We start from the raw sequence: 27,966 nt of genomic DNA, 5'->3' as shown, positions 1-27,966 counted from the left end.
GCAGGCGGAGAGAGCCGCGGCCCCCTCATGCCCAGCGCGGCCGCCCAGGGCAGGGCTGAGGGGGCGCTGGCGTGTCCCCGCAGGCAGCCGGGCGCCGGGGACGGTGGCCGTGGGGACGGCGCGCGCCCGGACACCGGCGGCCTCAGCATGAGCGACCTGGACCCGGAGGGGCTGCCCTTGCCGCCGCGGTACCGCTTCCGGGACCTGCTGCTGGGAGACCCCCCCTTCCAGAACGAGGACAGGTAGGCCAAGTGCCCGTCGCCCCCGCCCCCGCGCCGCTGTCCGCGGTGCTGAGCGCGCGCCCGCGCCCCGCACCCCGCAACTTTGGGCTCCCGGACGTAGAAGTTTGGGGGGTGCGGGAGGGGGAAGCCCGGAGCAGGGGCCGGGCGCTGGGTGCCAGGGAGACCCCGGAGACCCACTCCCGCCCCGCCCCCACCCCCTCGCGCGCGGCGCGTGGCTGATCCGCGGCCGCGGGCCGGAAGTGCGCTGTGGGGGGTCGCGCTGTCTGCGTCGCCACTTGTTATTGACTGAGGGCGCTTGTCCTTCGGGCCGGGCTGCGGCCACTTAGCCGGGGGGCCGCTTTCCCGGCCGCCCGCATTCCCCTGGAGCCCTGGAGGAAGGCGCAGAAGCGTTTCGGGGAAGAGGCGGCCAGGAGGCCCCTGGAGGCGGCCGGGCTCGAGGGCGCCGTAGGCTGAGCGAGCGGCAGGAAGCTGCTTTCCCTGCTCTCCCCCAAATAGCTGCTCGGTAAACACCAGTATTCACGGCTGCAGCCTCCGCTGGCGCGGGCTGGGGGCGGGGAGAGCCGGGGACTCCTGGAGCTGTCACCTGTGTGTGCACGAGTGTACCTGAGTGTGCCTGTGTGTCCGTGCCTGTGTGTGCCTCTGTATATGTGTGTGCATTGTGTATTTCTGTGTGCCTGTGTGTTCTTGTGCATACCTTTGTGTACATCTGTCTGCCTGTGTGTGTGTTACCTAAGTGTGCCTGTGGGTACCTGTGTGCATGGGTGTATCTCTGTGTACCTGTGTGCGTTTGTGTGTATATGTGTATGGTGTGTGCCCTCTGTGTGCCTGTGCATGAGTATACCTGACTACGCCTGTGCATGTGTACCATGTGCACCGTGTGCATGCACATCTGTGTGTGTTTGTCTTGTTCACAAGTGCGCATCTGTGTGTGTGCATGTGTTTCTATTTGCTGCGGGTGGAAGGCTGGGGGGTATCTACAGGTCTAACCCTTCAGCCCTGGACTGACCATTTCATCAGCATTTCTCCCAATATTTGATTTTCGAGTTTGCAGCAGAGCAGGAAAGGCTGAAAACTGTCAGGGTGCCAACAGTACTTAGAATGAGTCTAGGAGACTCTTTTAGAGGCACGCTATGGGCAGGTGCTGGGAGCTGCTCAGGTGTGGGGCAGTGTGGCAGCCAACCTCATGCAGGCCAGCTCCTGACAGTGCATCTCCTAAGGAAGTTGACCTGTCGCCTCTGGCCTGGTTGCCGTCCAGTGACGCCCACACAGAAAGACGTCCCTCAGGGCGGGGTTCAGAGATAGGACTGGAGAGGTTTGAGGTGAGACTAGGCTGTGCCCAGCTGTCTCGAATTTGCAGGGGGCAATGAGGAAGTCCTGCAAGAGTTCCCTGTGGGGAAAGGAGTGCTGGGATGGGGCTGGACTCCAGGCATGGGGAAGAGTGTGCTGGGATGGGCGGGGCTCCAGGGAGGGGGAGCAACGTGCTGGGATGGGCGGGGCTCTAGCCCAGGGGGCGGAGCGTGCTAGGATGTGTGGGGCTCCAGGGAGGTGGAGGAGAGTGCCAGGATGGGTGGGGCTCCAGGGACGGGGAGGGGCCTGCTAGGATGGGCGGGGCTCTAACAGACAGACTGACAGTGCCAAGTGGGTAGCTTATCCTGGCGGTGACCTGGCTCTGCTGCACAGCACAGGGGTGAGGGACCTCCTTGGGCAAGGGGACTCCCTTGCAGCCGCGCGGGGCTGGGCCCCAGCTCCACAGTCTTGCCCTGCTGTGCGGGTCTGCCTCCAGCCCTGCAGAGCAGCAGTATGGGCCAGCTTGAGGGGCGGTCCAGGCAGGTCCCTACAGTTCTTGGGACAAAGGCACAGCAATGATTCACACCTTGGCTTCAGCGGAGGCGGCAATGTGCGGCCTCTCCTGGGAATGAGGACCCAGGAGGTGAGGGTGGGCCTCACCTGTCGGGCCCTTCAGCTTTCCCAGAGCGCGGGGCAGGGGCCGCTGTAAGCCCAGAGCAACAGGAACAGGCTTGGTCTGGCCCCAATCCAGGCGGCAGGGCAGGAAGGGCAGTCCCTCCGCCCCCTACACAGAGTTGCCTCACCTTGGGTCTTAGACCTGCCCCGGCTGCACACCCAGTGGACTCACTCAGCCAACGGGACCAAAGAACTCAGAACTCAGAACTCAGCACTGTCTCTCTCCTCTGTCTGCCTACAGGAGGGAGTGTGACCGCAATTGGGCAATAGCGGCTATTTGTCCGCACACCAGGCGGGGGAGCGCCTGCAGGGGTCCAGGGTCCAGAGGCTGTCTGTCATGGGCCCTGGGGGGTTCTGGCGCAACTCCTCAGGGAGGTGGGGGCCACACCTCCAGGCAGTGTTCCTCTCAGACATGCTGTGGAGCCTGCTTTGTTTGTCTCAGCGGCGGGGCCTTAGAGACATTCGTAGGAGACTGTGACGGCCTTGCATGTGGTGTTGGTCCCCACTGTGTTGTGTGTTGTGAGGAGACCTCCGTTCACTTGCCCGTTGAGCGACATGGACACGAGGGGGAGGGGAATCCTCGCCCCAGGTGTTTTCTGAGTTCTGTGGTCCCGTTGGCGGAGTGAGTCCACTGGGTGTGCAGCCGGGGTAGGGGGCGGTACAGGCGAATCAGGTAGGGGGCTTCAGAGTACCAGGAGGTGGGAGTCGCTGGGTTGGGGGTGCTACAAACTCTCCATGGACCGTGACCAGGACTGGAGTGATAGGACAGCAGGGAGTGCATTTGCCTTGCACGTGGCTGACGGGGGTTTGATCCCCAGCATCCCATTGGGTCCCCCAACCCCCGCCAGGAGTAATTTCTGAGTGCAGAGCCAGGAGTAAGCCCTGAGCACTGCCAGGTGTAGCCCCAAAACCAAACAAATAAACAAGCTGTGATCAGGCGTTCCGCCAGGGTGAAGCGGGCTGTTTGTGAGCTGCTGGCGTCAGGAGTAGGGGAGGGCGTGGGAAACGCTGGAGGAGGGCGGGGCTGCTGGAGTCTCCTCTCGAGAGACACGCTGGAGGAAGGTGGGGCTTCTGGAGGGGGGCGGGGCGAGGCTGGAGGAGGCGGGACAGGCTGGAGGAGGGCGGGGCTGCTGGAGTCTCCTCTCGAGAGACACGCTGGAGGAAGGTGGGGCTTCTGGAGGGGGGCGGGGCGAGGCTGGAGGAGGCGGGACAGGCTGGAGGAGGGCGGGGCGAGGCTGGAAGAGGGCGGACAGGCGGGGGGAGGGGGGACAGGCGTGGGGGGGGAGGGGGAGGTGGGGACAGGCTGGGGGGAGGTGGGGACAGGCTAGGGAGGGACAGGTTCCAGGAGGGTGGGTCAGGTGGGAGGAGGGAGGGGCCAGGCTGGGGGAGGGTGAGGCCAGGCTGGGGGAGGTGGGGCCAGGCTGGGGGAGGCGGGGCCAGGCTGGGGAGGCGGGGCCAAACTGGGGAGGCGGGGCCAGGCGGGGGAGGGCAGGGTGGGACAGGTTCCAGGAGGGTGGGTCAGGCGGGAGGAGGTGGGGCCAGGCTGGGAGAGGGCGGAGCCAGGCTGGAGGAGTGTGGGACAGGCTGGAGGAGGGAGGGGCCAGGCTGGGGGAGGGTGGGGCCAGACTGAGGGAAGGCGGGGCCAGGCTGGGGGAGGTAGGGCCAGTCTGGGGGATGTGGAGCCATGCTGGAGGAGGCAGGGCCAGGCTTGGGGAGGCGGGGCCAAACTGGGGAGGCGGGGCCAGGCGGGGGAGGGCAGGGTGGGACAGGTTCCAGGAGGGTGGGTCAGGCGGGAGGAGGTGGGGCAAGGCTGGGGGAGGGCGGAGCCAGGCTGGAGGAGTGTGGGACAGGCTGGAGGAGGGCGGGGCCAGACTGAGGGAAGGCGGGGCCAGGCTGGGGGAGGTAGGGCCAGTCTGGGGGATGCGGAGCCATGCTGGAGGAGGCAGGGCCAGGCTTGGGGAGGCGGGGCCAAACTGGGGAGGCGGGGCCAGGCGAGGAGGTGGGGCCAGGCGAGGAGGCGGGGCGGCTGGAGGAGGGCTGGGCACGCTGACCAGTGTTGCCTGCCGCTGCCTCTCCCAACCACTCACTTTCTGACGCTTTGCCGTGGAATCTTCATGGCGCCTCTGCACATAGACTCTTAGGCCATGTGAGGGCCGAGTCCCCCTCGCCCTCTTGGGCGCCTTTATTCCCCTTCTGCCTGTTCACCCGGCCGCCTGACTGGACACGGTGAACCGCCGGGCGCCCACCGGCCTCCTGAGGCAGAGCAACCGCCTACCGTGGCCTCACCACGGTGTGGCGCCGCCTACTCAGACTCCACTGAGGTATTCTCCTTTTGTTCGACTTTTTATTCGGGCCACCCTCAGTGGCCTCAGAGAAATACCTGGGGCTGAGGTACTGGGCCCGACTGGGGTCTTCAGACATGCTGTGCTCGGCCCTTGAATCACATCCTTGAGTAGTTCTTCATCCTGAGCACTACTGGACTTTCCCCGTGCTCTTCCTCAGCCCCTGAGGTAGCGCGGGTTGTTTTTCCCCTCGACTGGTTAATGTGATGTATCACACCATTTCCTCTTTGAACCGTCCTTGCATTCCAGGAATGTGCCCTCTCGGCCCACATGATGACCCTCCCGTGCCTGGGTCCTGGCGTCCAGTGCAGGCTGACAGTGTGCCTGAGGGAAGTGGTCGGCTCAGTGTTTGATGTTCTTATGTGGTTTCAGCGTCAGGGCGTGCTTGCTGTCTGGCAGAATGGGTCCCTGAAAGTCGCCTCCTCTGGGTTTGGGGTCAAGTTCAAGGAATGGTGTTGGTTCTTGAGAAGGCAGGTGGAGTGGGCTGTGGCGCCTGGGGACTGGGGACTGGAGGAGGGCTGGGCACGCTGACCAGTGTTGCCTGCCGCTGCCTCTCCCAACCACTCACTTTCTGACGCTTTGCTGTGGAATCTTCATGGCGCCTCTGCACATAGACTCTTAGGCCATGTGAGGGCCGAGTCCCCCTCGCCCTCTTGGGCACCAGAGCCCAGTCTCCCTGCAGCTCCATTGCAGGCGCTGCCCCTTCCTGTGGGCGCGGGGGGCTCTGCTCCTTGTCTGGGGGCCAGGAGCAGAGTGCCCACATCCTCTCCCTTAGTGACCTGAGTCTTTCTCTTTTATTCCATCTGCCACAAGTTGGTCGGTTGTGTTCATCTTCCGAAGACCCAGCGCTGACTCCCTAGGTTTTCTCATTTCTGGTGCCTTTCTCGCCCCGGGACCTTTGTCATTTACTCTGTTCCAGGAACTTTGAGAGCATATGCCCCTTTCGACCCGACCCCATTCCAGATCCCATATTACCTACCCTGTGGAGAGTGTCCCCAGCTGCCCCCCAGACTTCCTGCAAACCACCAGCCACCCTGCGGTCCACCCATTGGTGAGGATGCTCGGGGGTCTCCAGCTGCAGGGTCTTCCTGAGGACCCTCAGCACCCCCACCCCCAAAGAGTGGCGGCCACATCCGTCCGAGTGAAGTCACTCACCGCAGACCCGGGGTCTCTGAGCTTTCGTGCCCCTTCCAGAAGCTTCTTTCCTGGAAGGGGAGGTCTCCTGGCTCAGCACGGGGACAACCGCCCAAGCCCACGTCCTGGGGGTTGCTTGCTTGTCCTCTGCGCCCCCAAACCTTCTTGTCTGGAAGCTGGTGAAAGTGGCCCTGCTCTGGCCCTGCTTCTGGGCTTTGCGCTCCGGCCTTCTTGGTGCTTCGCCTTAAATCCCAAGATAGCAGGGGTGGGGTGAGGTGAGGTGGGGTTGGGGGCCTGAACAAGCTGCAATTGGCCCCCTACCCCAGCCTCTGCACTGCTTGGCATTGGCAGGGGGAAGGAGGGAAAGACTCTCCTTGTGTCTGGGGTTCAGAGACAGCCTCTGCTGTCAGAGGCCTGGCTGGTTCTAGGGACTATTCTCAGCCTCGTCCCCAGCAAGCGATGCAGGAGTGCGGTGTGTACGCGCGCAGTCTCAGTCTCACGGACCCCTGTGGGGTGCCGAGCACCCATGCTTGTCTTTGAAGTATTTCCCGCTCCTCTCCCTCCCTCCCTCTTTCCTTCTCCCTCTCTCTCTCCCCTCCTCCCTCTCTACCTTATTCTCCCTCTCCCTCCCTCCCTCTCCCTTTCTTTCTCCTCCCCCTCTTGCTCACTCTCAGTCTCCCTCCTCCCTTCCCCCCTCCTTCCTGCCTTTGCACATGTTAAACCAAACAGCATAAACCATCACTGTCTGGCTCCACAGGCCTCAGCTCATTCGCAGTGGGGAGGGGTGCAGTGTCCCCACGCTGACCCCAGGACCTCGCATCCTCCACACAGTACCTGCCCTGGTCCCCAGAGGAGAGGAGCACCCTCAGCAGAGCCCCTGCCCCGGGTTCCTGGGCTGTGGCAAGACCGTTAAGCTACGGGCAGCTGCGCTAGGCAGGTGGATGGACCCCCCAGCACACGTGTGTGCTGCATATACACAGTAAACGCAGATAACATGCACACGTCTGCACGCAGAGACCCGCACTTACCTGGGGCACACACAGCACCCGCGCGGGCTGGGGGCCCGAGGCTGCGGCCCGCCCGGCTCACCTGGACCGGCCGGGTGGGGCGGGAGGGCCCGGGGGCAGCCCGCGGGGCCGGCGCCGCCCCCTCGGCCGTTCCACTGCGCCGCTCGCGGGGGTCCCCCGCCGCCGAGATGGTAGCGCCCGCCGCCCCCGCCAGCGCTCCCGCAGGATGGCGCGGGCCAAGCTGCAGCGCTCGCCGTCCGAGGGCAAGGCGGGCCCGGGGGGCGCCCCGGCCGGAGCCTCGGCCCCCGACGAGCCGCACGGGCTGAGCCCGCTGCTGCCGGCCCGCGGCGGGGGCTCCGTGGGCAGCGACGTGGGCCAGAGGTAGGGGCGCGGGCGACCGCCGGGAGGGTTGGCACCGCCGCTGCACCCCGCACGCGCTCGGCTCCCGCACCTGCTCGCCGCCTGCGCCCCGCGAGGGGCTCGGCCCGCGGAGGGGACGGCCGGGAGGGGACGGCCCGGAGGGGATGGCCCCGAGGAGACAGACCCGGGGACCGCCCCCGGGGGTGGGGACAGACCGGGGAGGGGACAGTCGGGGAAAGAGGACAGTCCCACGGAGGGGACAGATGGGGGAGTCAAACAGCTTCGGGGAGGGGGAGAGCCTTTGGGGAAAGGGACAGCTCCAGGGACAGCCCTGGGCAGGGACAGTCCACGGGGACAGGATGGGGCGGCCCGCGGGGTCTGGTCCCGGTCGGCACCAGACTTGGGAGGCGGCTGCAGTCAGGCACCCCTGGCCTGCAGTGGTGGCAGCTGAGGAGAGGCGGCCTGAGAGGCGGCCCCAGGGCGGTGCACCCGCACCCGTTCCATGGGTGCTGGGGCTGTGCGGGGGCCTGGGGCCCCATCCATCCTCCTGGAGGCTGCGTGGGATGAGAGCTGCCCTGTGTGGGCACGCACTCCATGGCACAGACCGGGAGCTGCATGGGCAGGTGGAGGTTGGGGTGCCCTGGGCATCCTGAAGGGACCCAGGGAGTGGACATCGGGCACTGGGCACCTGACGGTCAGGGAGGGGCGCGACTGTGCCAGCCTTGGAAGCCCTCAGACTGGCAGATGGAAGGGCAGAGGGCCTCGCCACCCTCCCTCCCTCCTGGCCACTCCCCGCCTCACACCCATTTCCTGCTCATTCCTGGCCCTGCTGGCCCAGGCAGTGGTAAGTGCTTCTTACAGCACTTGTGGCCCCAGCAGCTAATGGGCAGCCCTGGGCAGGGCCCCGACACAAAGGCAGCCTCTTCCTAGACTCCCGGGGCAGTGGTGCAGAGCTGTGTCCTGCCCCCTCCCCCCCCCCCCCCCGGGGCTGCAGGGGCTCCCAGGAAGCCATCTCCATGCACACGGGATGCCGCTTCAGGGGAACAGTCCCGGGCCCCTCTCTCCAACACTGCCCAGACCCCTCAGGGCCCCTCCCGTCTCTTCTTCTGGCAGACTCCTGGGATGCTCCGCCAGAGGAAGGGAGAGTGAGCACTCGCGGCCAGGGCTGGGCGCCTTGGGGCTGCCAACTCAGGGTTCTTGCCCATCAGGATCTTACTCCTGGGCAGCCTTGCCAACTGGAGGGGGCAAACAGGTGCCAGGGAGGTGCTTCTGGCAAGTGAGAGTGGGGGTGAGGGGAAGGAGGGCACCCTGGAGGAGGTGGTCCAGGCGCAGGCGGAGTGAGGGGGTGGGTGTCTGTCGGGTGTGTCTCTCTGGCATTGGAGGGACACCCCGGGTGCTGAGATACGCACACCCTTCGGGAGATCAGCAGGCTGGAGCCTCTTGGGGCTGTCCCTGTGGAGCGCAGCCCCAGGCCCTGGGCGTCTGGATGCTGCAGACCAGTGGCGACAGTCTCCTGGCCTTGCCGAGATGCCGGGTCCCTTCGCGGCCTTCCAGACAGTGCAGTGCACAGGACCCTGGCGGAAACCTCCACGGTGTCCCCTGCCCACTTCCATGAAGGGCAAGCCTAGGGGTGCTTCATGGGGGTGCACAGGGGCCGAGGCAGGAGCTCTGTGGGGGTGGGCCCTCCATGGGGAGCACGGCTGGACAGAGGCTGACTGCCCGAGCCTCGTGTGCTCAGCCCCAGGGCCCCACGTGGCAGTTGCAGGGGGCATCTGCGAACCAAGGATCCTGAGGGCAGGCCAGAGCTGCTTCACACACACCAGGGCTCCCCACCTCCTGCCCTCGGCCCACCTGGGCTGGGTCCCTCTGGGTCCTTCCCTCCTGGCTGGACCCCAGGCTCCCATGCCCAGGCCCCGCGGGACGGAGCTGCTGTGACCGGGGAACTGCCCCGTCCCCCTTAGATTCCGGCTGCCCGGTCCCACATCGCACCCACCGAATCGTCCCCCAGGCTGTCTAGTGCCTCGTCACCCCAGGAGCCAGCTCGAACAGGGAGCATGAGGGTTGCACAGTCCAGGAGGACCCAACTTCTGATCAGGCTGTCACCCACTGCCTGTGACCCTGGAGGGCAGAGCTGCCCTCTGGGCCTGGGTCCCCTCCTTCTGCTGCTTGGCTGGGGTGCTTGTTCCTGGGGTGCGTGCATCTCCCTGGCCCTTGGCTGCTTCTCAGGCTGTGTGGGTCCCGTGGGTCAGGGGACACAGGCGCCCTGCCTCTCTGGGCCGCAATGCTGCCCGTGCATCTGCTCACACCTGGCCTGGAGCCCGGGCCCTCCTTCATCCGTCTGTCCATCTGTCTGCCTGCCTGTCCATCCGTCCTCCTGTTGACCATCACTCCGTGTCCCCAGGCCTCAGGTGGAAGATTCCAGCTTGGACTCCTCCCAGCCTCAGTAAGTGGGGTGCCCGCAGGGGGCTGAGAAGGACTCTCAGACCTCACAACCATGGGAAGGCAGCCTGGGACTCTGCGGGAGTCCCTGCTCGGAGCAGCGGAGAGGCAGAGTGCCCCATTCACACACACCCTGCTCTGACCCAGCAGGACAAGGCCAAAAGTGCCCGCTGTTCCCCTGGCCCGTCCATGGTGGCCTCGGGAGCCCCTGGCACAGGCCATCTGTGCCCACCTGTTCCTGGCCTGCCCGACCTGTCCTGTTTATCCCCCAGTGTCCCTGGCCTGTCCTGCTTTGTTCCCGCAGCCTGTCCTGGTCTGTCCTGTTTGCCACCCTGGCCTGTCCCCGGCCTGTCCTGGTTTATCCTGTCTAGCTTATCCCGACCTGTTTTGGTCTGGGCCCCAGTGGCCTGACTTCTGCAGGAGGAGCTGGCTGTGGGCCTCCACCTGCCCACTGGACAGCGCCCCTGCTGGCATGCAGGGGATCTACAGGTCCACCTGGGGCGGCCAGAGCAGGGACACAGGCAGGTGAGCCCGCCCCACCCCAGCTCTCGAGTCTTCTCACCTGGGATGGGCCGCAGGGGCACAGAGCCCTGTGCTTCAGGGCAGTCCCCATGTCTGGCCAGGTGCTGGCCAAAGCCCTCTGACAGGGTGGATCACTGTGGCTCCCTCCTGGCCCCCAGCTGAGCATCCACGTGGCCAGGATGGGCTGGGCTTGGTGCAGTTTTGGGCTCTTCTGGGGCCCCCACGAGGCCGCCAGTGCATGCTGGAGAATCATGTCTGCTCTGGGCCCCTATGGCACCTGGCAGTGGGCCTCACACTGCTGAGGCCCCGCAGGACGCCCGAACTCCACCACATCATCTGCTAGTGGGACAGAGGCAGAGGTGAGTGGAGGGATGCAGGGGTGTGGGGTGAGTGCAAGAACACGGGGGTGGCAACAGGGGTGAGTTCAGGGATTCTGGGATGATTACAAGGGTGCAGGATGAGCAGACTGCCAGGTACAGAGGTGAATGCAAAGATGGTGGGGTGAGCACAGGGGCAGGTGTTGGGGTGTTGTTAGGGGTGATGCAGGGGTGATCTCAGGAATGCGGGGCGACAGGGTGAGTGCAGGGATGCAGGCATTAGTGCAGGGATGCAGGGGTGAGTGCAGGGATGCAAAGGTGAAGGCAGGGGCAGGGGTGTTGTGTATAGGGATCTATTCAGGGAAGCAGGATGGTGCAGGAATACAGGGGTTACAACAGGGTTGAGTGTTGGGATTCAGGGATGAGTGCATGGATGTAAGGGTGAGGGGTGAGCACAGGGCTAGGTGCAGGGGTGTTGTGTAGGGGTGAATGCATGCATGCACGGTGAGTGCAGGAGTGCAAGGATGATAGCAGCAGTGAGTACAGAATGCAGGGGTGAGTGCAGGGATGCACGGGTGAGCACAGGGGCAGGTGCAGGGAGAACACCCAGGGACACGCCTGTGTCATCCCCAACCTCTCCTCCCTCCTCTCCCTGCACCCCCTTTGCCTCCCTTCCTCCCATGAGCTTCAGGCCAAGAGCCTTCCTGTGGGCTGGTCCCTGTGTGTCCGGGACCAAGAGCCCCCAGCGAGAGCAAAGGGCACCCACCAGGGCCAGGCGCCGCCATCGGTCTCTGGGACGTCTTTCTTGGGCACCACCAGGGGTGTGGCACTGCACATGCCCGCCTCTCACAATGCTCCAGGCCCTGGAGTCAGAGCTGCAGCTCTGCCCACACCCGCTCTGCTGCCGAGGCACACCAAAGGGTGGGCTCTGCTCCTGCCCAGAGTTGCCCTATGCCAGTGAAACTCCAGGAGGGAAATGAACAGCTGGAATGTGCTGGCGGCCACGGTGTGAGCGAGGCTGTGGCCGCAGTTGTGGAAATGTAAGCCCATGCTTCCTTGTGCCTGGCACCGCCAGGCTCGGCCCCGTGGAGGGTAACTTGAGCCTGAGAGAATGGGGCACGTGAATGGAACAGGACTGGACTCCAGTCCTGACCCATGGGGCCTGGGCAGGGACTTCCCATGGACAGTATTGGCGGGACGATTCTGGGTTCTCATCTCAGAACAGGAAGCAGGGTGGAGCCGGGGGGGTCTGTGGCCCTGTGCCTGGTCTTGGGTGGGGCGGGCCCAGGGGGGTGCAGCTGGAGGTGTGTTGTGGCAGGTGGCTGAGCAGGAACTTGCCTCGGTGTCGGGGAGCAGGTGGGAGGGCCTTGGGCTCAAGGCAGTGGGCATTCGGGAAAGGGGCCTTGGGAGCAGGCAGGGGCTGGGGTGGGAAGTCTCCTGGGGCACATTGAGGGGGTGTCAGAGCTAGGGCAGGAGGGGGCCACCTCCCTGGAGCTCTATTGTGACTAGACCAGGGAGAACTAGAAGCAGGTGCTGTGAGGACCTGGCTACTCCGGAATGCCCGGACCCACCAGCCTGTCCAGGGGGGCTTTCTTTAGCCCCCAGAGACCCTGGAACAAACCTGCACAGGACCGGGCTCAGGAAGGGGATCTGTGCAGGGAGCTCTGAGGTGCAGCAGTGATGGGATGCAGGGGTGACAGGGTGCATGGGCGTCGCGGTACAGTGGTGACAGGGTGTTGGGGTGCAGGGGTGTCGGGGCGCAGGGATGACAGGGTGCAGGGATGCAGAGGTGTCACGGTGCAGGGGTGATGGGGCACAGGAGTGTCGGGGCACGGGGTGACAGTGCAGGGTTGATGGGGTGCAGGAGTGACGGGGTGCAGTGAGTTTCTTGGTGGTGTGGTTCAGGGTGCAGGGGTTTATGAAGTATAGTGGGTTCAGTGGGGTGCACTGGGTGTGGTGGGGTGTTCTGAAGCAGTGGGGCATGTGGAGTATACCTGTGCTTATCTCATCATGGGGCAGTGAGACCCATAGCAATGCCAAGACTGTGGGGGACAGTGGTGGGCAGAAGCACCCGCACAGGTAAAAGGTCCACAGGGTGTCCGGACCCAGGTTTGTCCCCACTGTGTGCACCTTGGGATGCACTGGGGCATCTTCTGCTGGGCCCCGTGGCCTGTTCTAGTACACTGAAGGGATGGGGTGCCCAGGACTGATGGGTAAGCAGCTCGTGGGGGGAACTGCTGACCTGGTGGGTTCCAGGCCACAGCCCTCGGGGCCAGCAGGGTGACCAACTATTGGCTTCTGGAAGGTTCTGGAGAGGAGAGACGGTGTGTGCTCAGGATGCTATGTGCTGAACAGGCAGCAGGGACCTCAGGGCCAGCTCAGGTGGGGTCCCTTGCAATGCCCTCTGCCCTGCCTGCCCCTGGACTCGCTGGCCCCATGTCCCGCCCTGCCCCATAGGGTCCAAGTAGAGTTTTATGTCAACGAGAACACATTCAAGGAGCGGCTGAAGCTGTTCTTCATCAAGAACCAGAGATCCAGTGAGTGGGGCCTGTGCCGGGGCAGGGGGGGATGAGCCCGTGAAGACTCTGCCTGGGGGATTCCGGCAGGAGCCTGACCCCCTTCCCGCAGGCCTGAGGATCCGGCTCTTCAACTTCTCGCTGAAGCTGCTCACTTGTCTGCTCTACATCGTCCGCGTGCTGCTGGAGGACCCAGCCCAGGGCATTGGATGGTGGGTGTGCGCGGGTGCCCGCGGGCTGGGCCCCTGAGCACGCACACGTGCAAGCATGTAGGTGCACGGGCAAGACGGCCAGGAAGGTCTCGGGGGCACCCTACCCTTTGCCCCGCGCTCCCCCCACTGCCCTGCTTCCCATCTTGTGTGCAGAGGGCCTCCCAAGAGGTGCTCCGAGCCAGCCGGCTCCACTTGGTATTGCGGGGGGTCAGCTGGCGCCCTGGTTCAGGGCTGTACCTGATGGACCCAGAGCCATGCAGGGCCTGCGACAGGACCTGGTCCCTGCATGCACAAGTCCCTGACCCTTTCACGAGGTGAGGGGGATTGAAGCTGGCACTCCTGCGAGAGCTCCAGCCCCCTTCTTTTGTTCTTTTTGGGGATCTCTTAACTGCTCTCCTGATTCTGATTTCCGGGCATCCATCACCTCCATGTCCTCTTGCTTCCAGCATGCATTGTCTCCCCACATTTCCAGTGTCTGTGGGGGACGGCCACGGCCCGTAAGCACAGCTGCGCGCCCACTGCTGCTCCTTCTGTGCTGCCCTCACATGTGCCCTGGTGCCACCTGAGGGCCGTGTACCAGTGGGAGGCCTGCCTGTCCACCCCATCTTCCCTCAGTAAGCTGCTCCCTGCTAGCAAGCTGCTCAGGGCCGAGTCGGCCCTGGGCCCCGGCCCTGCCCCCAGACTCCTGGGCAGGCCTGTTCACAGCCCGGTGGCTACTCCCTGACTCACCTGAGTGCACACCTTCAGGATGGGCATGACTGATGCACCATGTGATCGGTGATTCCCAGCCCCCTTCCTGGGCTCTCCCACTCCGGGAGTCTAGTGAGTCTAGTGAGTCTACACATGCCGGGTGTGTATCCTCATCACAGACCCTGACACAGGGGTGTTCGGAGGAAGGGCTGGAGGAATGGAGGGCCGGATGGACAGGGCGATGGGCAGACAGATGGAGGCCGATAGGACAGTGGATGGATGGTGGGCTGGGAAATGGGCAGGATGGGGATGGGCGGTTGGCTAGAGGCAAAATGGTGGTGGGGAGGCACGGGGAGACACCCAGGAGGGCAGGACTGTCTGGAGGAAGTGGAGTGGAGAGCCCAGGGCTATGCGGGCATGGAGCTGAGGGGGGCAGTTTCGGGTCAGCCCAAGGGCGAGAGTATGCCCCTGCCTGGCCTGGTCTGGGGAGGGAGGCCCCACTGTCCTCGTCTACCTTGGCCATGCCTGGGCCTCCCCCAGCCCCCCACCTGAACGCAGCTGTCCTGAGGCCTGAGGGGTGAGACTGCCTTAACACCCCAGTGTTCGGACAGGCCCTGGGTTCGAAGACGGTGCCCTGGGAAGGCTCCTTGGGGACCTAAGCTTGGCCAGCTCTCTCTCCACAGCTGGGGTTGCCCGAAGCAGAATTACACCTTCAATGAGTCATCATCTGACATCAACTGGTGAGCCCGCCCCTTCCCAGAGCCCCGCCTCCATACCACACTACCCCACCCCTTCCCCAGAGGCCCCGCCCATACATGCAAAGCCCCACCCCATTCACAGGACCCCGCCCCTTCCCCAGAGGCCCCGCCCTCCAGCCTGAAGGCCCCAGCCCCTGCCCTTCCTTTCCTTCTGGCTGGCCTCTGGGGTGGTGTTCTGCAGTGTACTGGTCAGGCCACACCTGCCTGCAGGGTGCAGCAGCCCAGGTCCTCAGGAACAAGTGAGGAATCAGCAGCTGGACCCAGCCCCCACCTTGTGGACCCTCCCGTGGGGTTCCGAGTTTGGGGTATGGGGAAGCAGAGATCCCTGTGAGTCTGCTGCTTCTGCAACTCACGTTCCATGGCCAGGACAGCGGGTGCCACTGAGAAGGCGGGCAGTGACCCTGACTGACAGGCCTGTTCCGAGCTTGGACACACTTGCAAGTTCCCCCTTCCCCTGGGTGCCTCAGTCCCTGGCACTCGCAGGCCCTCCCAGGACAGGGCAGATGCCCCTGGGGGTGCCCTGCTGCTGCCTGACTCCCTCTGTGCTCAGGGCACCCATCCTGTGGGTGGAGAGGAAGGTGGCCCTGTGGGCCGTCCAGGTGAGTGGGGCCCGGTCTGGGGTGTGGTGGACTGTGCCCAGCCACCCCGCCACCCCGGCACCACCCAAAGATGCCCCTCGCCCTCCAGGTCATCGTGGCCGTGATCAGCTTCCTGGAGACCATGCTCCTCATTTACCTCAGTTACAAGGTGAGAGGCGGGGGGTGGGGGGGTGGGGGGCGCTGCTTGCCCCCAGCCCACCAGCGCTGAAGCCTCTTTGCCCCCAGGGAAACATCTGGGAGCAGATATTCCGCGTGTCCTTCGTCCTGGAGATGATCACCACACTGCCCTTCATCTGCACAGTGGGTGACGGCCAGCCCTGCGGGGAGGCCAGCCCCAGCCCCGCGTCCTCACCCGCATCTCCCCACAGATATTCTGGCCACCGCTGCGAAACTTGTTCATCCCCGTGTTCCTCAACTGCTGGCTGGCCAAGCATGCCCTGGAGAACATGATTGTAAGGGGCGGGTAGGGGCGAGCCGGGGTGCCTGGGGCACAGGGAGACTCTCACAGGGAGAGTCCACATCGGCCAGTGTCACGTGGCCAATGGGAGCACAGAGCCCCTCATGCAGGCCAAGCAGGGGTCCCCGCAGGAGACACAGGGCACTCACCCCAATTTTCCCTGCCCTGGGGCATGGTGGCAGGGAGGAGGGAGGACCACCAGGGGCCCCCAACACAAACCCAGGGCCCCCAGGACCCTGTGACTTGGTCCCCCAAGCCAGCCCCACGTGACCCAGAGCCATCAAACATGGCCACCCGGGCCAGGGCTGCTCACAGTCCTCTGCTGGACGCCTGAAGGGGCATCTGGAAGAGTGGCAGCCCACGGGGCCCTAGACACCAAATGCCCGGCCCCTGGCTGGCAGCAGCGGCTCACGCCCGGCTTGCGGTGCCCGTCCCTAGAATGACTTCCACCGTGCCATCCTGCGCACGCAGTCGGCCATGTTCAACCAGGTGCTCATCCTCTTCTGCACCCTGCTGTGCCTGGTCTTCACGGGGTGAGTGTGGGCAGGGGAGCAGGGCCCCAGCTCCACCCACTCCTGTCCCCCACACCCTCACACAGCCTCAGTAGGATGGGCTGCCGGGGGAGGAAGTTCCTGGGTGGCCCAGCTCTCCCCAGTGACCATGTCCATCTGTCAGTCTGGCTGTCCTAGGCCCTGTGGGCAGCACCTCCCAGTCTGGGTTCCAGGCAGGGCCACGGAGGGGGAGCCATGCCAGCCCCCAAGCCCCGCTGCCCAGCAGAGCCTCCAGCAGGGGGTCCCGCGGGTGACTGGGGGTGACTGGGGGTGACTGGGCCTCCCAGGACTTGCGGGATCCAGCACCTGGAGCGTGCGGGCGAGAACCTGTCGCTGCTCACCTCCTTCTATTTCTGCATCGTCACCTTCTCCACTGTGGGCTACGGCGACGTCACCCCCAAGATCTGGCCCTCACAGCTGCTGGTGGTCGTCATGATCTGTGTGGCCCTGGTGGCACTGCCGCTGCAGGTGGGTGGGGCCAGATGGGCCTCCTGGCCTGGGGTGGGAGGGGAGGAGTAGCCAGACAACCCCCGGTTCTCCCTGGCCTTGTCACAGCAACCTGGGTGAGGAGCCCACGTCAGGGACACAGGGGGCAGCCCCCACCGGCCTACCTCCCCTTCCTCCCTGCCCCTTTCCTGTGGTGCAGAGCCCCACGACCTCCCAGCACATGCCCTTGGCTGCACAGGTCAGGTCACGTGGCACTTCATACTCCTATGTCTCACGCTGTTTGTGACCTTTCCGACATGTGCCGAGTTTTATGTCTGATGATGCGTTTGCATTATATTTGAAGCCATATTTTTACGACAGAATTACAAGTTTCCAACATAGTTATTCCAAGTTAGAACTGACGTGTACACATGTGCGCGTGTGAAGTGAAACCTGTCACCCTTGCCTGTCATTCTGTGTTCTTTCAAGCTCACATGCACCTTTGGGGCCCAGGGACCGCAGGACAAAGGGGGGTCATGTCCCCTGGTTGATTGTGCCTTCCACCCCATGCGGACACGGCCATTTCCCGAGGGAACCTTCCTCATGTGGCCATTCGGCGCTGCTCCTCTGTCCCGCCGTGGAGTGGGCTGGGCGACAGAGGAGGGGATGAGGCCCGAAGGCTGAGACAGTCCCCATCCCACTTCTCCCAGGCCCTCCAGGCCTCCAGTTCAGTTCCCCTGGAGGTGGGAGCTTACCTCAAGGTGGGAGCTGAGACCACCCAAGAAGGCACAGAAAAACCAGTCTCCCTCGGAGACCTGGGCCTGAACTTGGGGTGCTCAGGGTCCATGCCAGCCCTTCATGACCGTCCCAGGACTAGGGCACCCAGCCCTGCCTGAGCTCCCACCTCACTACATCTACAAAGATACTCCTACCAGCCGACTCTTGGAGGTCTGGGTGGTGGCTCTTAGGGGTCACTGATTCCCCTGGACGTGCATCCCCAGCAGTGGTAGCCTGCACACGGGGTCTCTAGGATCATCTGAGGCAAGGCGTGTCCCCCTGGGGTGCCGACGGTGCAGAGCCCAGCCCAGGAGCAGCAGGGGCCCACCAGGGGCAGCGGGTAGGGAATAAGAGGCCGGACCCCCCTTCTCACACGCAGAGGTGTGTCCACCCAGTGGTGACATTACCCTGTCCCCTCTGGCCACTATCACATCCCTGCAGGGTGAGCGGGCTGGGGGTTGGAGACCCAGAGATCTCATGAATGGGGGGACCCAGAGCCCTGCAGTGCTGCCAGTGCCTGTCCCTGCCCTGTCTTGGGCCCTTGCAGCCCCCCACCCGCTCTGGCCCCTGCAGTTTGAGGAGCTCGTGTACCTGTGGATGGAGCGGCAGAAGTCGGGGGGCAACTACAGCCGCCACCGGGCACAGACGGAGAAGCACGTGGTGCTGTGCGTGAGCTCACTTAAGATAGACCTGCTCATGGACTTCCTCAACGAGTTCTACGCGCACCCGAGGCTCCAGGTGTGTGCGGGGGAAGGGGGCTGCTGGGGGCGGGCACCGCGCCTGCATGGGAGGGGGGATGCTGGGGGCGGGAGCGCTGACCGCGGGTCCAGGTGTCGTGAGCAAGAGGCAGCATCCATGCGATCATACCCGCGCCCCCAGGACTACTACGTGGTCATCCTGTGCCCCACGGAGATGGACGTGCAGGTCCGCAGGGTGCTGCAGATCCCGCTGTGGTCCCAGCGAGTCATCTACCTCCAGGGATCGGCGCTCAAAGACCAGGACCTCATGCGCGCCAAGTGAGCGGGTGCTGGCCAGAGCTGGGCCCTGGGCGACCGCTCCAGGTCCCAGGTCCGCACTGGCCAAAGAGGCTCTGAGAAGCCAGTTGGGGACGCTAGGCAAGGCCAGCTGGTGGGGGGGCTGGGGTTAAGATGCTGCAAGGAACTTTCTAGTTTCTAGCTTGTGCCTGAGCGTGGCCGAGAGTGCCTTCTGCGCACACTTGGAGGTGAAGTGGGTCTGAGGCCCCCACCTGTCGCCTCTGGGCTCTAGGTCACAGGGAGGGAGTCCAGCCCCGCCCCCCCAGGTCTGCCTGGGTGGGGCCTCTGTGACCCTGCGGGGGCTTTGGGGGAGTAGAAGAGGGGCTGAAGCCGTCATCAGGCCTGGGGACCCGTCATCAGGCCTGGGGACCCCCACCCCTTGCTGCACCCCAGCCCTGTCCGAGGTCCAGGGTGTGCAGGATCTCGCAATCCAGACCGGGTCCCTCTACAGGATGGACAACGGGGAGGCCTGCTTCATCCTCAGCAGCCGCAACGAGGTGGACCGCACAGCCGCGGTGAGCAAGGCCACAGCGAGCACTGCTCCCCCTCCTGCGAGTCCCCCGCCTCCCCCCCCCCCGCCCCCCCACCTGACCCTGACCTCCCTCCCCCAGGACCACCAGACCATCCTGCGTGCCTGGGCCGTGAAGGACTTTGCCCCCAACTGCCCCCTGTACGTCCAGATCCTCAAGCCTGAGAACAAGTTTCACGTCAAGTTCGCAGGTAGGTGGGGGTGGGGGTCTGCGTGCGGGGGCAGGGACCCCCATCAGGCCTGCTGGGGCTGCCAGTCCTGGCCTGAGCGTCCAGCCGCCAGGCACTGTCTGGCAGGACCCGGCCGCAGCGGACGGACAAATCCCCGGCGCTGCGGGCACATCCGCCGCGGGGCCTTGGGACAGGCGGCCTGGCCTCCCCCTGGGGCTGCACCAGAGCCCGGTGGGCAGCGGGGGCGGGCAGGGCACAGGGCAGGAGGCTTCAGCGCCCGGCCCCGCAGACCACGTGGTGTGTGAGGAGGAGTGCAAGTACGCCATGCTGGCCCTCAACTGCATCTGCCCGGCCACGTCCACGCTCATCACGCTGCTCGTGCACACGTCCCGCGGCCAGTGAGTCCTGGGAGGGTGGAGGGGGGCTGCGAGCCGGCCTTGCTCCCCGATCCTCGTGACCAGACGGCCCCACTGACATCTAAACCCGCCGAGTGGCCTCCGGGTCTCCTGGGCTCGGTCCCCACCTGTGACCACCCGCCCGCCTGTCTGCAGGGAAGGGCAGGAGTCCCCGGAGCAGTGGCAGCGCATGTACGGCCGCTGCTCAGGCAACGAGGTCTACCACGTGCGCATGGGCGACAGCAAGTTCTTCCGCGAGTACCAGGGCAAGAGCTTCACCTACGCGGCTTTCCACGCCCACAAGAAGTGCGCAGGCGCGGGTGGGGGGAATTGGGCGGGGCGTGCGTGAGGGCTGGGGCAGGGTGTGAGGGATTGGGATCAGGGCATGAGGGTTAGGAGCTGGGTGTGTGGGATAGAGGCGGGGGTGTGAGGGTTAGGGGCGGGGCGTGAGGGTTAGGGGCGGGGCGTGAGGGGCTGGGGCGGGGCGTGAGGGGCTGGGGCGGGGCGTGAGGGGCTGGGGCAGGGCGTGAAGGGCTGGGGCAAGGGTGTGAGGGATGGGGTCAGGGCATGAATGTTAGGGGCAGAGCGTGAGGGTTAGGGGCGGGGTGTGAGGGACTGGGGTGGGCATGAAGGGTAGGGCGGGGCATCTTGCAGGACAGTCCATGCGGGGCAGGGCATAGAGGTGTGGGGATGTGGGGCACGTTGAGGGGGCAGGCCAGGAAGTTCTGGTGTCTCTGATGTGGGGGCGGGGATGCCCGACTGGTAGTGGGGGTGCTGGGGACATGCTGGGGAAGGACCTTGGGGATACTGAACTAGAGCCTGGGCTGGGAACATAGATGACCGGAGGGTGCTGGGCAACTAGCATGGCTGGGACATGTCCCCTCCGGGTCCTGGGTCTGTGTCCAAGGCCATGAGACCCTCGGTGTGGCCTCTGCTTCCTGAGTCACAGGGGCACTGACCACAAACAGCCCAGGGTCCGAGGGGCCCCACCTGGGGACTGGGAGGGGGAGCCCTGGAGAGTTCGTGTGCCCCGTAGGTACGGTGTGTGCCTCATGGGGCTGAAGCGCGAGGAGAACAAGAGCATCCTGCTGAACCCGGGCCCGCGGCACACGCTGGCTGCCTCGGACACCTGCTTCTACATCAACATCACCAAGGAGGAGAACTCAGCCTTCATCTTCAAGCAGGAGGAGAAGCGGCGCGCGGCGGGGCCCTGGGACGGCTCGGCCCGGCTGCCGGTGCACAGTGTCATCGCGTCCATGGGTGAGTCGCTTCCCGGGCCATCTACCCTGCAGGGGAGGCGCCCACCCAGGGAGGGGCTGCCAGCCTGGGCCTCTGCTCTGCCCCAGGGACCGTGGCCATGGACCTGCAGAGCGCCGAGTGCCAGCCGGCGCCGAGCAGTGGAGGCCCGAAGCTGGCGCTGCCCACGGAGAATGGCGCAGGCAGCCGGAGGCCTAGCATCGCACCCGTCCTGGAGCTAGCGGACAGCTCAGCCCTGCTGCCCTGTGATCTGTTGAGTGACCAGTCAGACGATGAGACGGTGCCATCTGAGGACGAGGCCCTCTCTGTGGTGGAGTGAGTGGGCAGGGCCAGACACAGGGAGGGACCCTTTAAGCCGGGTCCCCCCTGGCCTCCCCCAATCCACACCCTGCTGCACTTGGGCCTGCCTTAAAGCAACCTAGCTGCAGGCCCCGCCCCCAGCAGTGTCCACCTGGAGCCCACTTTGTGGGGCGTCTACACGCACACCCCTTTCTGTCCACCTATGCTCTGCATTGTTGGCTTTGGGGTGTCTGGGCACGTGTACTTGTTTGTGGTGTGGGGTTTCGGCCTGGATGCCAACCCACTACACCGCACTCTGGAGTGTCTGGGGCTGGCCACAGGGGATCCCAAGCTCTGGGGAAGCCATGAGCCCCCACCCCCACCCCACCACCAAGTGGGCAGGGATGGACTGTCTGAGACCTGCTGCCCCCATGCTTGAGATAGGCCAGGGACACCTGCTGAGGGTCTGTGTCCTCCAGGTACGTCAAGGGCTATCCCCCCAACTCACCCTACATCGGCAGCTCCCCCACTCTGTGCCACCTGCTGCCCGTGAGGGCGCCCTTCTGCTGCCTGAGGCTGGACAAGGTGAGTGGACAGGCCACAGGTGCTGGGGTGCCCAGGGCCCTGAGCAGCCGGTGCTGCCCACCCTTGTTTGAAGGCAGGCACCTTCCCTTTTTTCCTTCCTTTCTCTTCTTTTCCTCCTTTCCATTTTTCATTTTTTTAAACCAGAAAAGGTTTTTTTCCTGAGTTTTTAGATATTTCTGTGGAGCTACCTATGCTGGGCAGCTCTGGAGTGGCCAGGCCATACTCCAGGCATTGCACACGCAGGCACACACGCAGCCCCTGGTGCCCGGTGGCGTCCAGCCTCCCTCCTGGCCAGGCTTTCGCATGCAGCTGGCCCTCACCCTCTCTCCTGCCTCTTGCTGTCTCCTAATCTAAAATGTTCCTCAGCACAGCCTGTTCTCCTCTGAGTTTGCTGGAATGCCCTGAGGTGACTGTGTCCCATGTGCATCTGATAGTGGCCACGGGGCGTGGGCTAGGTCTCTCTGCAGTCACCGTTCTTTGCAGTGAGGAGCTGCTCTGTCAGCTGACGAGTGCCATTGTTTTCCCCCCTGCACCGGTGGCTGCCCGACACCCTGCTCAGCTCTGTCCCTCACGGCTCCACCTGGCCTGCTCTGTGCTCCTCAGGCAGCTCCTGGGCCCTGGAGGGCTGCCCCTGCCTGCAGATGCCTTGGAGCCAGCTGCCCCATCCCGCAGCACTTGCCCTGCACCAGCCATGAGTTACACACGACAGACCTGTGTCTGCCTGCAGGAAAGATGGGCCCCTACCTGGAGCACTGCACACACACCTGCACATCACCTGTGTGCACACCCGCGTGTCCACACACCTGCAGTACAATCTTGTGCATGGCTTTGCTGAGCGTACACACACATCACAGTCTGCCCACATGGTGTCCTCATAGCCCCTGATGCATCTTTGCCCATGGAGCAGGTGGGGAAGCAGGGTGGGGTGCAGACGTGGCCCCCAGCCCCCTCATCGCTGCCCGTCTGGCCGGGCGCCTCCCACAGGGCTGCAAACACAACAGCTCCGAGGACGCCAAGGCCTACGGCTTCAAGAACAAACTGATCATCGTGTCTGCTGAGACTGCAGGCAACGGGCTGTACAACTTCATCGTGCCGCTGCGGGCCTACTACCGCTCCCGCCGGGAGCTCAATCCTATCGTGCTGCTGCTGGACAACAAGTGGGTCCCCCCGCCAGCCCGGCCTGTGGAAGGGGCCCCTCAAAGGAAACTTCTGAGGCCACAGGATGCTTGTTCCACACCCGCAGAGCTCACGCCCGAGCCCCTCCTTATCCTGGGCTGGACAGCTCCCTTTTGTCCTTCATGGCTTCTTAGCCCCTCCCGGTTCCTGTAACTGTGAGCCCTTGGAGCTGACCATTTGCCTCCAGAGCCTGGCAGTTGGTCCAGGGTTCAGCCTTGGCCATCTGCCCTGGGGCCTCAGTTTCCCTGGGTGCCATTAAGAACGGGTTGGGGACAGCAAAGGCCGAACAGGCGGCACCCGCAGGACCTGCTCTCCCTAGGCCTGACCACCACTTCCTGGAGGCCATCTGCTGCTTCCCCATGGTCTACTATATGGAGGGCTCTGTGGACAAGTAAGGAGCCCCACCCACAGGGAGGGCGGGTCTAAAGGGAGCTCCTGGCACCCCCAGGGACACTCACCCAGGGACCCCTACCCAGGGCCCTGCCCTGCCCCGCCCCGCCCCCCTCCCCCCGGCACTCCCCCCTCCCCCCGCAGCCCAGACAGCCTCACCCAGCCCAGCCCCGTGCCCGGCAGCCTGGACAGTCTCCTGCAGTGCGGCATTATCTATGCTGACAACCTGGTGGTGGTGGACAAGGAGAGCACCATGAGCGCCGAGGAGGACTACATGGCTGACGCCAAGACCATCGTCAACGTTCAGACCATGTTCCGGTGAGGTCGGGCGGGCTGTGGGTGGCTGTGGCACCAGCCCCAGGTCCGTCCCCGCTGACGCCCCGCTGCCCCGCAGGCTGTTCCCCAGCCTCAGCATCACGACGGAGCTCACGCACCCGTCCAACATGCGCTTCATGCAGTTCCGCGCCAAGGACAGCTACTCCCTGGCGCTCTCCAAACTGGAAAAGGTGAGACCCCCTGTGCCGATGGCCTGGGGGCCGGGGGCATCTCCAGGGGCAGACACGTCCTCCTGGGCCCGGGGTGGGGACTGGACAGCCCCCAGAGCCTCAGCCCTGCCACGAGCCCCTCTCCCCTCCCCAGACATGGTCTGACAGGCCACGAGGCACAGGACCTGTCTGAGATCACAGGGCAGGGAGTGACCGTGCAGCCACTGGGGGCAGACCCTCCTACTGGGCTCAGACACCTGGGGGCTTCCAGGAACAGACCTCCAGGCCTCCAGGAAGCAGTGGCGGTGACCCCTAACCTGCTTGCCCAGCCCACAGTGGCCAGCTGGCAGGTCATGGGGTCAGCTTGATCCTGGAAGGGACTGGACACAGGGCAGGACCTGGGGACACAGGAGCCCCAGCCCTGGCCAGCCAGGCCCACCCTGAGCGCTGGAACCCCTCAGTGAGCAGCCAGCCCCTGGGTGTCCACTAGACAGCACTGAGCTGTGGGGCCAGGCTGTGGGCTGCATGTCTGAAGCATCACCCGCAGCCTGAGCTCGGCCCAGGGGTCCGGCACCAAGTGTGGGGTGCAGCCGGGTGCCCGGCGGGGAGCGCGGCCTGAGCTCGTGTTCTGCAGCGGGAGCGCGAGAACGGCTCCAACCTGGCCTTCATGTTCCGCCTGCCCTTCGCGGCCGGACGCGTCTTCAGCATCAGCATGTTGGACACGCTGCTGTACCAGGTCAGCCCACGGCTCTGCTGGCTGCTCCCACACGTGCACCCTGCACCCGCGCGCACCCTACAGACACGCACCTCAAGCCCGCGCGCACCCCACGCACACGCGACACGGGCATGCACACACGGCACGCACACGCACCCTGCACCCGCGCGCACCCCGCGCATGCACGGCACGCACACGCACCCTGCGCCTGGAGTCGTGGGCCGCCCCGCGGCGCAGCTGACGCTAGCCTTCGTCCGCAGTCCTTCGTGAAGGACTACATGATTCCCATCACCAGGCTGCTCCTGGGCCTGGACACCACACCCGGCTCTGGCTACCTCTGCGCTGTGAGTCAGGACGAGGCGGGGCGCGGGGCGGGCGCTGGACTGTCCCGGGGGTTGCGGGGACGCGGGGCAGGCCCGGGGTTCCCGCCGGCCCCGCTCAGGCCCCCGCCCCGCCACAGATGAAGATCACCGAGGCCGACCTGTGGATCCGCACCTACGGGCGCCTGTTCCAGAAGCTGTGCTCGTCCAGCGCCGAGGTCCCCATCGGCATCTACCGCACCGAGTGCCACGTCTTCGAGGTGCCTCCCTGGCGGGCACGGGCGGCAACAGGCGGGGCGGGGCGGGCCGGCGGGGGCGCACACACCCACCGGTGGCTTCCTGCTCTTTTTGCAGCCCCCAGACCTCAGAGCGCAGGTGAGTGCCCCAGGTCGCCTCTGTGGGGAGCCAGCCTCGCCCCAGCGCTCCGGGGGACCGTGCTGACCTGGCGGGGGAGGGGTGGGTGCCCAGCCAGGCGCAGACCGCCCGCGCCCCCAGGTCTCCGTGAACATGGAGGAGTGCGAGGACACGCGCGAGGAGAAGGGGCCCGCGGAGCCCGAGCCCCCGCGCCGCAGGAGCCTGCAGTGGGCGCGGCGGCTGAGCCGCAGGAGCGCCAAGCCCGCCGCCCAGGCATCGGCGGCCGTGTGGAGCCAGCAACGGCTCAGCCTGTGCCGGCGGTCGGAGCGGCAGGAGCTGTCCGAGCTGGTCAGGAACCGCATGAAGCACCTGGGGCTGCCCACCACGGGCTACGGTGAGGCGCGGGTGGGCGCTCAGCTCGGCGAGGTGGGGGGCGGGCAGGTGGGCCGTGGGGGGTCAGCGCCAGCAGGGGCCCTGACGTAGGCCCCCAACCCTTGCCTGTGGCCAGTGTGCAGGAGTCTAGGAGGTGTCCAGGGCCGTCTTGCATGTGGGAGGCCACACCGTCCCTGTCTGCAGCACCCCTGAATTGTTGCGGGGAAGTACCTGTCAGCCCCCTCCCTCCTGTCTCTGGGGACAGGGCTCAGCACCCAAGCTGTCTCTGCGCCTGCCTCCTGCGGCTCACCTGGGCAGTGCTGAGTGTGATGCTGCCAGGGCACCGCCCAGGAGGAGCTGCTGCCCCTGGAGGGTGCAGGCAGCAGGGTGACACCCCCGGCCAGCATGGCGGACCGTCCCTGCGCCCCTTGCCACCCTTGGCTGCTGCCCACCCGCCTGCCTCGCTGATCTCTCTCTCTCTCTGTCTGTCTGTCCCTTTTCCTGTATGTTCTGTAGAGGATGTAGCAAATTTAACAGCCAGTGATGTCATGAATCGGGTAAACCTGGGATATTTGCAAGGTAATTTGGCTGCCGCACACACGGGGCATGCCCCCTCGCTGGTGGGCAGGTGTCCAGGCAGGAGCAGATCAGGGGGCCTTTTGCAAGACTGAGCCCCTGTCTGTGGCGGCCACCCCCGCTGGGCACTCACGCCTGTTTGCCATGGAGTCGCTCCACTGTTACTCTGGGCACGGGCGGGCTGCCTGGCGCCACTCCGCGTGGGAAACATCCAGTGGATGTCCCCAGGAGGCTCCTGAGATTGGAGGCTTCCCGCCCCGACTCGGTGACCCCCAGGCCAGGGGCACATCCACCACTCTCATTTGTGTTAGAGCTTGCGTGACCCCATTTCTGCCAAGACAATGCCCACTAGCCCCCGCCCAGCAGCCTGGCGGGTCAGAGCAGACCAGGGTTCGGCCAGGCGTGTGCTGTCAGGGCTGGAGCCATAGGGCAGTGAGGTGGGGATGGGACCCCATTCCCAATCCCTCAGAGGAGGGCAGGGCTCACACAGGGGACACTGTGGCACCTCCAGCTGGGTGTGCCCGTGTGTCAGTCTGGGCTGAGCTGCTCGACCTCCCTGCACCCCCACAGGGCAGTCCTGACGTCCTGGACATAGAGCCAGTGGATGGGCAGGGTCTTGCGGGAGGCACCCCCTTAGCCAGACTGCGGCGGGTCTCCTGGGTGCCCTTCAGTTGCACCAAAACAGAGACAAAGCCCCTGGTATACGATTCCCGGGAGCAGCCTGGGGCTTCTGCGTGGCCCCAGGTGGGATGCAGGGTGGGGTGTGGCCAGGCAGGAGGCGGGATGACCACAGGGCAGAGGGACACTATCATTTCCTTGCTGGCTGCCTATCCATCCTGGGGATATGAGGCTAGCCTCATAGCTGACCCTGCCTAGGGCCCACTGCCCAGCATGTTGGGTGACCCGACCCCATCCCTGTCGCCAGCGCCCCAAAAATGCCCAGCTGGGCTCCCCCCTCTGGGCGTGGTGGCAGATGGCCCAGGTCTGAACCGCTCCCCAGCCCCTGCACCCCAGCCCCCCACACACTCCAGTGCCCCCCAGCTCTTGCGCACCCAGGCCCGCTGTGCACCCCACTGTAGTCACACACTGCAGCCTGCACCCCCGCCCCTGAAAGCACAACAGGACCCACCCAGGGGTCAGAGTCCCTCCTGGCCCCTGAGGCCTTTCCTTTCTCTGGACCTCACTGGGCAGAAGATGCTCGGGCTTCTGGTGTACTGTCTCAGTCAGGAGATGCCGAGCTCACAGCAGGTGGTAAACTGAGGCAGGCCATCCATCTCCCTGTGGGGAACTCAGGTCCTTGTGCTGGGCCCGCACAGCCATGGGCACTGCAGTTTCTCCAGAAGGCTCTGGCCACGGGGGAGCCACAGGCCCCTCACAAGGGGCACGCTGGGCCCCCCCGAGTGCCGGCAGGTTTGGAGAGCCAAGGAGAGAGCAGAGGCCAGGGCCACGGGGCACGTGGCAGGTGGGCTCCGTGCCCCTGTCCGTGGCTGCTGCTGGCTCGGGTGTCCCTGCCGTGGGGCCGACTGAGCGGTGCCCCCCGGGCGTCTCCCCTGCAGATGAGATGAACGACCAGCAGAACACACTCTCCTACGTCCTCATCAATCCCCCGCCCGACACCAGGCTGGAGCCCAATGACATCGTGTAAGACCCTCGTCCCAGTGCCTGCTCAGGATTTCCAGGGGGAGGTGGCACTCAGGGTCCTGGTGCTTCCGCAGGTACCTCATCCGCTGCGACCCCCTGGCCCACGTGGCCAGCAGCTCTCAGAGCCCGAAGAGCAGCTGTCACCACAAGCTGGAGTCCTCTCACCCCGAGACGCATGACGAGACTCAGCTCTGAGCCGGCTGAGCACGCAGCCCCGACGGATTCTGCAGACCGTGGCGCAATCTGTAACCCGTTTTTACCAATCTCAACCACCCTCGTCTGCACAATGTACCGCAACTCGTGACCAGGCCTGTGGTGGCGGCTGCAGCCCCTGCTGCCTGGCCCCTGGCAGCGTCAGACTGAGGGCTCTGCAGGCC

At 65.2% G+C, this 27,966-nt stretch overlaps 1 protein-coding gene across 4 annotated transcripts; it reads left to right on the top strand.

Moving 5' to 3' along the window:
- KCNT1 (potassium sodium-activated channel subfamily T member 1) lies at positions 1-27,896 on the top strand. Of its 4 annotated transcripts, none has more exons than XM_056132799.1 (31): positions 1-242; positions 9,449-9,490; positions 12,783-12,862; positions 12,954-13,053; positions 14,427-14,483; positions 15,052-15,100; positions 15,189-15,248; positions 15,326-15,400; positions 15,469-15,552; positions 15,996-16,090; positions 16,396-16,576; positions 17,885-18,049; positions 18,191-18,327; positions 18,797-18,860; positions 18,957-19,065; positions 19,334-19,442; positions 19,596-19,745; positions 20,476-20,699; positions 20,786-21,011; positions 21,455-21,560; positions 22,545-22,717; positions 23,056-23,127; positions 23,310-23,444; positions 23,521-23,632; positions 24,246-24,347; positions 24,587-24,670; positions 24,787-24,906; positions 25,115-25,394; positions 25,889-25,951; positions 27,505-27,589; positions 27,664-27,896. In XM_056132799.1, the coding sequence occupies exons 1-31, from the start codon at positions 28-30 to the stop codon at positions 27,782-27,784; spliced, it is 3,675 nt and encodes a 1,224-aa protein (XP_055988774.1). In that variant the 5' UTR covers positions 1-27; the 3' UTR covers positions 27,785-27,896. The 4 variants fall into 4 exon arrangements, with proteins under 4 accessions (XP_055988774.1, XP_055988773.1, XP_055988771.1 ...); XM_056132796.1 differs by lacking the exon at positions 1-242 and adding an exon at positions 6,891-7,068; XM_056132798.1 differs by lacking the exon at positions 9,449-9,490 and having other exon boundaries at positions 2-242.
- The last annotated feature ends 70 nt before the right edge of the window (positions 27,897-27,966 follow it).

This window comes from Sorex fumeus, unplaced genomic scaffold (assembly GCF_029834395.1).
Source record: "Sorex fumeus unplaced genomic scaffold, SorFum_2.1 ptg000095l, whole genome shotgun sequence".
In the NCBI taxonomy this organism is placed as follows: domain Eukaryota; kingdom Metazoa; phylum Chordata; class Mammalia; order Eulipotyphla; family Soricidae; genus Sorex; species Sorex fumeus.
This window is presented reverse-complemented; position numbering and strand designations above follow the sequence as displayed.